The sequence below is a fragment of the Somniosus microcephalus genome, chromosome 7 (genome assembly GCF_052327205.1).
Source record: "Somniosus microcephalus isolate GS21.2 chromosome 7, FLI_Smic_1.0, whole genome shotgun sequence".
NCBI classification, from domain to species: Eukaryota; Metazoa; Chordata; class Chondrichthyes; order Squaliformes; family Somniosidae; genus Somniosus; species Somniosus microcephalus.
The window spans coordinates 9,680,438-9,694,732 of record NC_140993.1 but is presented as its reverse complement, the minus strand read 5'-3'; the positions used below and the strand labels follow the sequence as shown (position 1 = coordinate 9,694,732).

General features: G+C 46.6%; 1 protein-coding gene across 2 annotated transcripts in view; it reads right to left on the bottom strand.

Annotated features, from left to right (window-relative positions):
- Positions 1-4,687: 4,687 nt before the first annotated feature.
- The window catches only part of riok3 (RIO kinase 3 (yeast)), a 43,110-nt gene continuing 33,502 nt past the window's right edge, over positions 4,688-14,295 (bottom strand). The window contains exons 10-13 of one of the 2 annotated variants that reach the window (XM_085992212.1): positions 13,569-13,649; positions 12,814-12,903; positions 7,028-7,135; positions 4,688-5,153 (exon numbers count right to left, since the gene is read on the bottom strand). In XM_085992212.1, coding sequence (XP_085848338.1) covers positions 5,052-5,153; positions 7,028-7,135; positions 12,814-12,903; positions 13,569-13,649 — 381 coding nt within the window. In that variant the 3' untranslated portion in view covers positions 4,688-5,051. The remainder of the gene's footprint in view (positions 5,154-7,027; positions 7,136-12,813; positions 12,904-13,568; positions 13,650-14,295) is intronic. The other variant, XM_085992213.1, reaches the window with a different exon arrangement.

Here is a 14,295-nt window from a genome sequence, read left to right as displayed (position 1 = left end):
TAATGTGGGAAATGTATGATTTATGAAGGTTATGTGCTGGATATTGCATTCATTATCTACATCATGCTCAGCTGGGGCTCAATTCTAGCATGGAGAGCATTCCGTCCAGTCATATCTCAGTCTTCATCTTTGCTTTAATGTTTCTAATATCCTGGAACATTGCAATCTTGTTTCCCCTACAGCTATTTGAACATTATTTACATTAAAGGCACCATTTAAATACAAGTGGGATTGGTGCCAAATATACAACAACTTCCATTTATATAGTGCCTTTAACATAGTAAAACGTCCCAAGGTGCTTCACAGGAGTGTAATCAGTCAAGATTTGACACCGAGCCACAAAAGGAGATATTAGGACAGGTGAGCAAAAGCTTGGTCAAAGAGGGAGGTTTTAAGGAGCATCTTAAAGGAGAGGTAGAGAGGCGGAAAGGTTTAAGGAGGGAGCTTAGGGCCTAGGCAGCTGAAGGCCGCCAATGGTGGAGCGAAGAAATCCAGGGATGCACAAGAGGCCAGAATTAGAGGAGCGCAGAGATCTCGGTGCTTTGTAGGGCTGAAATATATTCAAGAAGGAGTTGGATATATTTCTTACGGCTAAAGGGATCAAGGGATATGGGGAGAAGGCAGGGACAGGGTACTGAGTTTGGATGATCAGCCATGATCGCATTGAATGGCGGAGCAGGCTCGAGGGGCCGAATGGCCTACTCCTGCTCCTATCTTCTATGTTTCTGGAGGAGCTTACAGAGATAGGTGGGGGTGGGCGAGGGCATGGAGGGATTTGAACTCAAGAATGTGAATTTTAAAATCGGGAGCCAATGTAGGGCAGCAAGCACAGGGGTGATGGGTGAACGGGACTCGGTGCGAGTTAGGACACGAGACAGCAGAGTTAAGGCTGAGCTCAAGTTTACGGAGGGGCAAAGTGGGAGGCCGGCCAGGAGTGCGTTGGAATAGTCACGTCTAGTGACAAAGGCACGTATGAGGGTTTCAGCAGTAGATGAGCTGAGGCACAGGCGGAGTCGGGCGATGTTACGGAGGTGGAGGTAGACTATGTATTAGCTGTAGTAAATGCAGATGATCACAAATCCATGCTGGAATCGTGCTGGGATTTTTAAAACCCTTATTCCCCGTTTCCAATAAGTTTAGGAATTTTTTCTTGTACAGACCACATAGAAAGTAAGCAGCCTCAGAACATCCCAAAGTGCTTCACAACCAAATTAAGTACTTTTTTTTTTTGGAAGTGTAGTCAGTGTTATAATGTCATACATTCTGAATACCAGACCCAGCATCAAATTACCGTGTACAATCTAAAGCTTTAAGCTATAATTGGCACTTGCAAAAAGAAAACCTTGGATGTGAAGTGAGCTGGCGAAACCTTTTGTAACCGTCAAATTCTGTCAATGTCAAATTGCTGCCTCTTATCTGCCAGTACCTCGGTCACTCATTGTTCATGGCCACGTGGTGATCTGGAACGCGCTGCCTGAAAGGGCGGTGGAAGCAGATTCAATAGTAACTTTCAAAGGAGAATTGGATAAATACTTGAAAAGGACAAATTTGCAGAGCTGTGGGGAAAGAGCAGGGGGGAGTGGGACTAATTGGAGAGCTCTTTCAAAGAGTCGGCATAGGCACGATGGGCTGAATGGCCTCCTTCTGTGCTGTATCATTCTAGGTTTAAAAAAAAAAAAAATCACTTTAAAAGTTCAGTGATTCCAGTTACTGGGAAATTGAAGAAGAAATTCTAACAATTCTTTGATTTACTAATAAAAGGACTTGCACGACCACCGGACAGGCAGTAAAGTACTTTTTGAAGTGTAGTCACTGCTGTAATGTAGGAAACGTGGCAGCCAATTTGCACACAGCAAGCTCCCACAAACAGCAATGTGATAATGACCAGATAATCTGTTTTAGTGATGTTGATTGAGGGATAAATATTGTCCTGGACACCGGCAAAAACTCCCCATCTCCTCTTTGAAATAGTGCCATGGGATCTTTTACATCCACCAGCGAGCAGACGGGGCCTCGGTTTAATGTCTCATTTGAAAGACAGCACCTCCGACAGTGCAGCAATCCCTCAGTACTGCCCCTCAGTGTGGCGCTCCCTCAGTACTGCCACCTCCGACAGTGCGCCGCTCCCTCAGTACTGCCACCTCCGACAGTGCGCCGCTCCCTCAGTACTGCCCTTCCGACAGTGCAGCGCTCCCACAGTACTGCCACCTCCGACAGTGCAGAACTCCCTCAGTACTGCCACCTCCGACAGTGCAGAACTCCCTCAGTACTGCCCCTCCGGTAGTGCAGCGCTCCCTCAGCACTGCACTGGAGTGTCAGCCTGGATTTTTGTGCTCAAGTCTCTGGAGTGGGACTTGAAACCACAACCTTCTGACTCAGAGGTGAGGGTGCTGCCCACTGAGTCACAGCTGACAAGTATTCTACTTACCAGGAAGTTACCCTGAAGATCAATTCTTAAGCAGAAATCACATACAGCGCAGCAGTGTCCCTCGTCAAGGAACTACTTCTCCCAGGGAAAGTACTGATCACAATCTGGAGCATTGTGATGGTATATATCAATTACTGTAGTACCTGTGACACATCCTTTGCCTAACACACTTAACCATACTTCATATTTAAGTTGATTGTCCCTCAACATTATGTTGAGATTAATTGAATGCTGAAGGCTAGGGAGGCATTCTCTTAATGTGTGTTTGTCAAACAGGTACGCTCCCATGCCATTCTCGGGGGCTCCTATTTGAACTCTGGTATAAGGAGTCTCGATTTATTTCATGCACCAAGCAGTGCAAATACCAAGAAAGTCGTCATCGTTTTAAACACAGAAGAATTAATCAGTTGAAAAGATTCCTGATTCTTATGGGCTTGAGGATTGGACATTTATAAGAACATAAGAAATAGGAGCAGGAATCGGCCATACGGCCCCTCGAGCCTCCTCCGCCATTCAATAGGATCATGGCTGATCCTCAACCTCAACTCCACTTTCCCTCCTGATCCCCATATCCCTTAATATTCAAAAATCTATCAATCTCTGTCTTGCATATACTCAATGTCTTTATAATGCTTACTTGTATACATTATACACACTTTCTATGTGTGTACATTGATTACATTTAATTGAGTAGATTTTAAAAAATCATTCCTGGGATGTGGGCGTCGCTGGCAAGGCCGGCATTTATTGCCAATCCCTAGTTGCCCTCGAGAAGGCGGTGTTGAGCCGCCTTCTTGAACCGCTGCAGTCCGTGTGGTGAAGGTGCTCCCACAGTGCTGTTAGGGAGGGAGTTCCAGGATTTTGAGACAGCAATTGGGCATTTATTCTATGGAGGTCAGAAGAATGAGAGATGATCTCACTGAAACATAAAATTCTTACAGGGGAGAAGGCAGGGACAGGGTACTGAATTTGGATGATCAGCCATGATCTCATTGAATGGCGGAGCAGGCTCGAAGGGCCGAATGGCCTCCTCCTGCTCCTATCTTCTATGTTTCTATGACAGGGTAGATGCAGGGAGGTTGTTTCCCCTGACTGGGGAGTCTAGAACCAGGGGTCACAGTCTCAGGATAAGGGGTCGGCCATTGAGGACTGAGATGAGGAGGAATTTCTTCACTCAGAGGGTGGTGAATCTTTAGAATTCTCTACTCGAGGGCTGTGGAGGCTGTCGTTGAGTATATTCAAGACAGAGATCGATAGATTTTTGGGCACTAAGGGAATCGGGGGATATGGAAATCGGACAGGAAAGTGGAGTTGAGGTCAAAGATCAGCCATGATCTCACTGAATGGCGGAGCAGGCTCGAGGGGCCAAATGGCCAACTCCCATTTCTTATGTTCTTAATTGTTTTTAAAGGGATGCAGTGCTTTTGTGGGATGGGTGAGTGGAGGCTAATAAAAGCAATCCGGGCACATTGCTTTGCATTATTTATAATGTAGAAATGCTCAGCTCAGTTCTACGCTCGCGTTTTGCTCAAGTCTTTAGATGAATGGTTGTGGTTAACTCTCTGGACACCCAAGTGACAAATCACATTTATCAGTTTTGAAAGGGCTGTTTGGGAATGGCTGCTTACCGATACTATTTGGCAGAAAGGTCTTATCGAAGCACCTCGGACAGATCAGCACGAAGGCTGAATTGGTGTGTACTGGTCCTACCAGATTCTGATGGGATGTATTAAGACATACAATACAACTGTCACAAGTTCGGAGTATTCATTCTAGACGCCACACTTTTTCTGGATGCAGTTTAGGGAAGCACCACTTTTTTTTTTTTAATTCTGTTTACAAACACAAAATGAATAGTTCCCCATTTGATCCCAAATATCCTTCCTGTTTTTTAAAGTTACCTTTTAGATTCATTAGCAATCTTTTGACTACAAACAGAATTTCATTATGTATTGTATAAACAAAATTTGTGCAGAGTTATAATTCAATGAACCTGCCAATCACTTTCTACACCATTACAATTAAGAGGCCCGCGATAAGTCGCTTCCAAGTAATTTTTTTTTTTTTTTTTTTTAAGTAAAAGTAAAGCCGTGTGAGCTCTTCGCTTTAAATTACATTTTGTTGCCACCAGAATTTGCAAAAGTCTCAGTAAATCTAGTTTAAATGGACACACCTGGACTCCAGATGCTGCACTACCAACAGCACCTCTCTGAACACAGGATGGTAAATGGAGGAAGAACCAGCTTTTCAGTGAATGTGTTACTTTGACCCCATTTTAATGCAACAACGTAAAATATGCAACAATCTGCAGTTACACTGTCAATGTGAAAAGACAGCTTTCACTCAAAATGTCATTTAAAGTCAAGTTGAGCGAACACGCGACAAATTAATATACGTGGTGTAGAGAGGTAAACAGCAACAGCTTACGGCATCTTCATCACCACACCAGCCTGATTCCTGTCACAATAAATACTGACTACACAAATCTACTGATACTCATTTTTAATTTTAAACCGGATTAAATTGCACAAATTTCCAGCTCCGTCGAATCCCAGCTTGCCAATTTATCTTCCCCCTCTTGCAAAGGTCAGCCCGCATAAAATATTTAAAAATCATTCCTTCTTTAATCGTCTGTTGGACTTTCATCATAATCATCGTACATGAACTTCATGTGTTTCCCCCGTTGTTGGACGTGGTTTTCATTAATTTTCTCCAAAGCTTCGATCTACAAAAAAAAATTAAGAAAGGCAAATAGATCGTTAGCGCAGACAACGTACTAAAATTAATGCAGTCATCTTAGAATTTTTTATTCATTCAAAGCATTTATTGCCATCCTCCATTGTCCTCGAGAAGGTGGTTGTGACCCGCCTTCTTGAACCATTGGAGTCTGTGATGTGATTGATACAACTGAGTGATTCGCTGGGCCATTTCAGAGGGCAACTAAGAGTCAACCACAATGCTGTGGGTCTAGAGTCACATATAATCGGCCAGACCGGGTAAGGGCGGCAGATTTCCTTCCCTAAAGGACATTAGTGAAACAGTTGGGTTTTTACAACAATCCGGTAATTTCGTGGTCACCATTACTAATACTCGCTTTTTATTTAATTAAACTGAATTTAAATTCCTCAGCTGCCGTGGTGGGATTTGATCTCCTGTCTCCAGATCATTCGTTCAGACCTTCAACAGAGCAGCGCTCCCCCAGTACTGCCCCTCTGACAGTGCGGCGCTCCCTCAGTCCTGCCCCTCCGACAGTGCGGCGCTCCCTCAGTACTGCCCCTCCGACAGTGCGGCGCTCCCTCAGTCCTGCCCCTCCGACAGTGCGGCGCTCCCTCAGTCCTGCCCCTCCGACAGTGCGGCGCTCCCTCAGTCCTGCCCCTCCGACAGTGCGGTGCTCCCTCAGTACTGCCCCTCCGACAGTGCGGCGCTCCCTCAGTACTGCCCCTCCGACAGTGCGGCGCTCCCTCAGTACTGCCCCTCCGACAGTGCGGCGCTCCCTCAGTCCTGCCCCTCCGACAGTGCGGTGCTCCCTCAGTACTGCGCTCCCTCAGTACTGCCCCTCCGACAGTGCGGCGCTCCCTCAGTACTGCCCCTCCGACAGTGCGGCGCTCCCTCAGTACTGCCCCTCCGACAGTGCGGCGCTCCCTCAGTACTGCCCCTCCGACAGTGCGGCGCTCCCTCAATACTGCCCCTCCAACAGTGCGGCGCTCCCTCAGTACTGCCCCTCCGACAGTGCGGCGCTCCCTCAATCCTGCCCCTCCGACAGTGTGGCACTCCCTCAGTACTGTCCCTCCGACAGTGCGGCGCTCCTTCAGTACTGCACTGGGAGTGTCGGCCTTAATACCTTTGGTTAATAGAAATCTATCAATCTCAGATTTAAAATTAACAATTGATCTAGCATCAATTGCCGTTTGTGGAAGAGAGTTCCAAACTTCCACCACCCTTTGTGTGGAGAAGTGTTTCCTAATTTCGCTCCTGAAAGGTCTGGCTCCAATTTTTAGACGATGCCCCCTAGTCCGAGAATCCCCAACCAGCGGAAATAGATTCTCTATATCTACCCTATGTATTCCCCTTAATATCTAGGAACCTTGGCTGTTTCCCCCTCCTCTGCATTTTTAATACGGTTAGGGGAGAGGGGAGAAGATTCTCTCCAACATAAATCTGCTGTAAAATTTTGCACCATAAAGTATTGAATGCCTTTTTCCTCAACCGAATGCTCGTTAATCAACTGATAAAAGTTGAAACTGCCTTTTGTCGTGAAGCCAGAATAACTCGGTCCGTTAAACCGCCGAGCAGATTTGCAGTTCTCTTAAAAAAAAAAATCTCTAGAAATAACCTTTGAGATAATCAAAAGATTTTATGCGAATACAAAACAAATTAGTTGCTTAATTCTCGCCCGCTGAATTATATTTTCCCCTCGCATGCATACCTAGCATTGGAAAATACAGTTTAGGTTGCGGGTTTAATCAATGAAATGTTTACAAAGTGAGCCCTCAACAACCTGCATTCGTGCAACGCCTTTTAACGCAGTTAAATGTCTCAAAACGCTTTAAAATACTGAGATTTTAAACACAAGCCACGCTTTCTTGCATTAGGTTATACCTCAGCAATGAAGTCCACTTCGTTATCCGCTGTAATACCTAAATCAGAGACTGCGTTGAAAAGCTCCCGTTCGCCCATTGCATCTGCAACCCCCGACTTCTGGAAGAACTGCAATAAGGAGAGCAGCAGAAAGGATCACTCTACGTGTATGGCTGAAGAAAACCACGAGTTAAGCACGCACCGTCAATTTTCAAAGTACCAATTTCAAAAATAAGTCAGGCATGCATTTTACAAGCAACAAAGTACTTTTGAAGTGTCGTCACTGCTGTAATGCAGGAAACGCGGCAGCCAATTTCGGCACAGCAAGCTCCCACACACAGCAATGTGATAATGACCAGATCATCTGTTTTTTTTTAGGTGTTGGTTGAGGGATAAAATATTGGCCCAGGACACCAGGGAGAACTCCCCAGCTCCTCTTCGAAATAGTGCAGCGCTCCCTCAGTACTGCCCCTCCGACAGTAAAACGTCCCAAGGCGCTTCAGTTAGAGTTTAGAAGAATGAGAGGGGATCTCATTGAAACTTAGAAAATTCTAACAGGACTAGACAGACTAGATGCAGGAAGGATGTTCCCGTTGGCCGGGGAGTCCAGAACCAGGGGTCACAGTCTAAGGATAAGGGGTAGGCCATTTAGGACAGAGATGAGGAATTTCTTCACCCAGAGAGTGGTGAACCTGTGGAATTCTCTACCACAGAAGGCAGTGGAGGCCAATTCATTAAATATATTCAAGAAGGAGTTAGATATATTTCTTAAGGCTAAAGGGATCAAGGGATATGGGGAGAAAGCAGGGACAGGGTACTGAATTTGGATGATCAGCCATGATTGCATTGAATGGCGGAGCAGGCTCGAGGGGCCGAATGGCCTACTCCTGCTCCTATCTTTCTATGTTTCACAGGAGCGATTATCAAACAAAATTTGACACCGAGACACATAAGGCGATATTAGGACAGATGAGGTCAAAGAGGTCGGTTTTAAGGAGTGTCTTAAAGGAGGATAGAGGTGTAGAGAGGCAAAGAGGTTTAGGGAGGGAATTCAGGAGGTTAGGTCCTCAGCAGCTGAAGGCACGGCCACCAATGGTGGAGCGATTAAAATCGGGGACTCTCGAGAGATCAGAATTGGAGGAGTGCGGCGATCTCGGAGGGTTGCAGAGCTGGAGGGGATTAGAGATAGATGGGGCGAAGCCATGGAGGGATTTGAAAATTGAGTGTTTTAAAGTCAAGGGGTTGTTTAACCGGGAGCCAATGTAGGTCAGCGAGCACAGGGGTGATGGGTGAACGGGACTGGGTGTGAGTTAGGACACGGGGCAGTGAGCACAGGGGGTGATGGGTGAACGGGACTGGGTGTGAGTTAGGACACTGGGCAGCGAGCACAGGGGGTGATGGGTGAACGGGACTGGGTGTGAGTTAGGACACGGGGCAGCGAGCACAGGGGGTGATGGGTGAACAGGACTTGGTGTGAGTTAGGACACGGGGCAGTGAGCACAGGGGGTGATGGGTGAATGGGACTCGGTGTGAGTTAGGACACGGGGCAGTGAGCACAGGGGGTGATGGGTGAACGGGACTGGGTGTGAGTTAGGACACGGGGCAGTGAGCACAGGGGGTGATGGGTGAACGGGACTGGGTGTGAGTTAGGACACGGGGCAGTGAGCACGGGGTGATGGGTGAACGGGACTGGGTGTGTGTTAGGACACGGGGCAGTGAGCACAGGGGGTGATGGGTGAACGGGACTGGGTGCGAGTTAGGACACGGGGCAGTGAGCACAGGGGGTGATGAGTGAACGGGACTGGGTATGAGTTAGGACACGGGGCAGCAGAGTTTTGGATGAGTTCAAGTTTACGGACTTGAAAACGAGGACAAGAATTTTGGGGGAAATCAGCACACTGGGGTACTGGAAATGTGTAGCTCGGGGAGGGCGGAGACAATGATTGCGGGCGAGGATGCGGTCGGTGGGATTTTGGGTAAGTTGAAGCTTCAACATCATAGCAATTACAAATGGCACTGTTTGCAGAAGGGCAAGGCATTACGGCTGGGAGACCTCTGAATAATAAGTAAACTCTTGTTTAAATGGCAATCATCCGGAATTCTTTAATAACCGGCAAAATAGATAACCGGAAATCTTGCCGAATCCATCCATTTTTCGTTTTTCCCAGTCTGAGTTTCCCGCGGTGGCTGGGTTAGTCCGTGGTTTTAATTTCTTTTGTGTTAAACATTGCCTCCCTCTCTGCTATCCGGAATTTTTCATCAATCGGCACCATCCCGGTCCCGTAGGTGCCGGATACGGAAGAGTTTACTGTATATAGTTTTGGTAGAGTGAGGTACTTCTGCAACACCAGAGCTACTGAATTTCCACCTCATCAAATAAACCCCGGTTCAGATTAGTGCGATATGATGTTATACTGCGCGGTTAAAAATAATTTAGTACTGGGGTTCATTTCTAGAGGAACAGAATTCAAAAGCAAAGACGTTACCTTAAACTTATATGAAACCTTGGTTAGACCACACTTGGGGCAACGTGAACAGTTCTAGTCTCCATATTACAAACAGGATACAGAAGCAATGGAGCAAGTGGAAATAAGATTTAATAGGACGATACCGGAGCAGAGAGGTTATAATTATTAGGAAAGGTTGAACAGGCGGGGGCTCCTTTCTCTAGAAAGGAGAAGGCTGAGGGGTGACTGGATCGGGGTCTTTAAAATTATGAAGTGGTTCAATAGGATAGACGTGGAGAAAATGTTTCCACTTGTGGGGAATTCCAAAACCAATGGCCATAAATATAAGACAGTCACTAATAAATCCAATAGGGAATTCAGGAGAAACTTCTTTACCCAGAGAGTGGTGAGAATGTGGAACTCGGTACCACAGGGAGTGGTTGAGGCGAATAGTCCTTGTGCACCAGTCGCTGAAGGTAAGCATGCAGGTGCAGCAGGCGGTTAAGAAGGCAAATGGTATAGATACATAGAAGATAGGAGCAGGAGTAGGCCATTCGGCCCTTCGTGCCTGCTCCGCCATTCGATGAGATCATGGCTGATCCTTTAATTCAGTATCCCGTCCCCGCCTTCTCTCCGTAACCCTTAACCCCTTTTGCCCGTAGAAATATATCTAATTCCCTCTTAAATATATTTAATGAGCTGGCGTACACTGCCCTCTGTGGCAATGAGTTCCACAGGTTCACCACTCTCTGAGTGAAGAAATTCCCCCTCATCTCTGTCCTAAATGGTTTAGCCCTTATCCTTAAATTATGTCCTCTAGTTCTGTTCTCACCCGCCAAGGGAAACATTCCTTCTGCATCCAGTCTGTCTAGACCTGTCAGAATTTTATACACTTCTATGAGGTCCCCTCTCAATCTTCTAAACTCCAGTGTGTACATCCCTAAACTACATAGTCTCTCCTCATAGGTCATTCCCGCCATTCCTGGTATCAGCCTGGTGAATCGCCGCTGCACCCCCTCCATGGCAAGAACATCCTTCCTCAGATGAGGCGACCAAAACTGTACACAGTACTCGAGGTGTGGTCTCACCAGTGCCCTGTACAGCTGCAGCAAGGTATCCCTGTTCCTGTATTCTAACCCTTTTGCTATGAAGGCCAGCATACCGTTTGCCTTCTTGACCGCCTGTTGCACCTGCATGCTCGCCTTCAGTGACTGGTGTACAAGAACACCCAGGTCTCTCTGTACTTCCCCCTCTCCCAATCTATTGCCATTTAAATAATAATTTGCCCTCCCGTTCCTGCACCCAAGGTGGATAACTTCGCACTTGTCCACATTATAGTGCATCTGCCATTTATCCGCCCAATCGCCCAGTCTGTCCAAATCGCTCTGGAGCTTCCTGGTCTCTTCCTCTGAGCCCACCCCCCCTCCTAGTTTAGTGTCGTCTGCAAATTTGGAAATGCTGCATCCGACTCCCTGATCCAGGTCATTAATGTAAATTGTGAACAGCTGGGGGCCCAGGACAGATCCCTGTGGTACCCCACTTGTTACTGCCTGCCATTCAGAAAATGAGCCGTTTATTCCAACTCTCTGTTTTCTATCTGACAGCCAGTTCCCTATCCACGCCAAAACTTTCCCCTTTATCCCATGAGCCTCAATTTTCCATGCTAATCTTTTATGTGGGACCTTATCGAAGGCCTTTTGGAAGTCCAGGTACACCACATCTACTGGCTCTCCCCCATCTATTCTACCAGTTACTCCCTCAAAAAATTCCAATAGATTAGTCAAGCACGATTTACCCTTTGTAAATCCATGTTGACTCTGTCCTATCCTGTCCCCATTTGCTAAGTGCTCCGCTATTTCATCCTTAATGATGGACTCCAGCATTTTGCCCACAACTGATGTAAGGCTTACAGGTCTGTAATTACCTGCTTTTTCCCTACCCCCCTTTTTGAATAGTGGGGTAACGTTAGCTACCCTCCAATCCATCGGCACTGTTCCCGAGTCTAATGAATTCTGAAAAATCATCCTTAGTGCATCCGCTATCTCTAGGGCCACCTCCTTCAGTACCCTAGGATGCATGTTATCAGGCCCTGGGGATTTGTCCACCTTCAATCCCTTTAGCTTCCTTAACACCATATCCTTAGAGATATTGATTTGCGTCAGTTCCTCCTTTGCCAATGTCCCTATTTTTCCCGATATCCCAGGGAGGTTTTTTGTGTCTTCCTTCGTAAAGACTGACCCAAAGTATGCATTTAGTTGATCTGCCATTTCCTTATTTCCCATTATATATTCCCCCGTATCTGACTGCAATGGACCAACTTTGGTTTTCACCAGTCTTTTCCTTTTGATATATTTATAAAAGCTTTTGGAGTTAGTTTTTATATTTTCCGCCAGCTTGTTTTCGTAAGCTATTTTGCCCCTCTTGATCATGCCCTTTGCCCTCCTTTGCTCTATCTTAAACTGTTCCCAATCTTCCCAAGGTATGTTGGCCTTCGTAGCGAGAGGATTCGAGTACAGGAACAAGGATGTCTTGCTGCAGTTGTACAGGGCCTTGGTGAGACCACACCTTGAGTATTGTGTGCAGTTTTGGTCGTTTTATCAGAGGAAGGATGTTCTTGCCATGGAGGGAGTGCAGCGAAGATTCACCAGACTGATACCTGGGATGGCAGGAATGACGTAAGAGGAGAGATTGGGTCGATTGGGCTTGTATTCGCTAGAGTTTAGAAGAATGAGAGGGGATCGCATTGAAACTTATAAAATTCTAACAGGGCTGGACAGACTAGATGCAGGAAGGATGTTCCCGATGGCGGGGGAGTCCAGAACCAGGGGTCACAGTCTAAGGATAAGGGGTAAGCCATTTAGGACAGAGATGAGGAGGAATTTCTTCACCCAGAGAGTGGTGAACCTGTGGAATTCTCTGCCACAGAAGGCAGTTGAGGCCAATTCATTAAATATATTCAAGAAGGAGTTAGATATATTTCTTAAGGCTAAAGGGATCAAGGGATATGGGGAGAAGGCAGGGACAGGATACTGAATTTGGATGATCAGCCATGATCTCACTAAATGGTGGAGCAGGCTCGAGGGGACGAATGGCCTACTCCTGCTCCTATCTTCTATGTTTCTATTGATGGATTTCAAGGGAAGCCAGATAAGCACATGAGGGAGAAAGGAATAGAGGGATCTGCTGATCGGGTGAGATGAAATGCAGGAGGAGGCCCGTGTGGAGCGTAAACACCGGCACGGAGTAGTGGGGCCGAATGGCCGGTTTCTGTGCCGTACATTCTATGGAAAGCTGCATGAATTCACTGCTGCCAAGGTAAGTGGATCTGCAACGGGGAAAAAAAAGTAACGTGATCCATACCCGAGAAACATTTTTACAGTCCCTGAAGAGAAACTCGAGTCCATGAGGGTGAGTGGGTTCCACAGACTGACCGACGTCGATCAACCAAACCTGTTAAGACACAAAAACACAGCAACGGTTACAATCAGGTCGAGTGCGTGAAAAAAACAATCAGAAATCCAGTTGTTGCTGTAAAGACTTTTAATGGGCCAAATGAGTTTGTTCGGCACACGTATCTTCAACACTGATGTTGGGGGAAAGAGGGTAATTAAAAAAAAAAAAAAGTATTTGGCAAGCAAGGTTCCCGCTAAGCTGCGTGGTCGCACAGCTGTCCGCTGTTCCCACGCAGCCCAGGGCCGGCTTTTTAAACATGGAATTGTGCGCGTGCGCGGAACTTTGAATGGGCCGCGCAGCTCGTTAACGGGACCACGCACCCCAAATTTAAAATTCAGGGGAACATTGGTGGCAAGATCGGTTAGCATCTGAACCACCATTAGGAATTAAGACAACGCTCAATGAAATCAAAAAAAATTCTATAATCCTAGGTGTCAGGAAGCACTTCTTCACACAAAGGGTGGTGGAAATCTGGAACTCCCCCAAAACGCTGCTGAGGCTGGGGGTCAACAGAAAATGTCAACACCGAGAATGATAGATTTTTGCTGTGCAAGGGTATTAAGGGTTACTGATCTCACTGACTGGCGGAACAGGCTCAAGGGGCTGAATGGCCTTCTCCTGTTCACATTTCCGAACCTCTACACATCTAAAAGTATTCTTACCTTCCCCATATGCCACAGCATGTTGTATGCACTGAGATCAGCATGAACAAGCTTGCATTTTGTGTACAGCTGTTGCATCATCTGCAAGACAAGACAGACCATCAACCAATAGCACGAAAAAAGCCCTTGCTTAGCAAATATTGACCAAGAGAAGGCCAAGAGTGACCTGATAGAGGCCTTTCAGATTATGATGGATAGGATAGACGTAGAGAAGCTGTTTCCACCTGTGGTTGGGGGGGGGAGGGGGGGGGAAAGACCAAAACAGAGGCTGTAAATACAAGATAGACACACATCCCCTGGAACCTTCAAGACTTGATGGGCCGTATTTTGCAACCCCCACGTGTGCGTACGAGCCCGTAGGGGCCGCGCAAGTTCCGGGTTCTGACAGATCCTCCGCATCCACGGGAGACGGGCCTCTGCGGGCGGAGAGTCGCGCGATTTGCCCAACTTCCGCCCGCTGAATGCCCGTGAAATTCTTTTACCAGCATAAGAGAGTATTAAAAAATAGAAAAATAAAATTTACCACTTTTATACATTGAAAAAGAAAATACTGCAGATGCTGGAAATCTGAAATAAAAACAGAAAATGCTGGAGAAACTCAGCAGGTCAGGCAGCGTCTGTGAAGAGAGAAACAGAGTTAACGTTTCAGGTCAATGACCTTCACAGATGCTGCCTGACCTGCTGAGCTTCTCCAGCATTTTCTGTTTTTATTACACATTGAAAACCC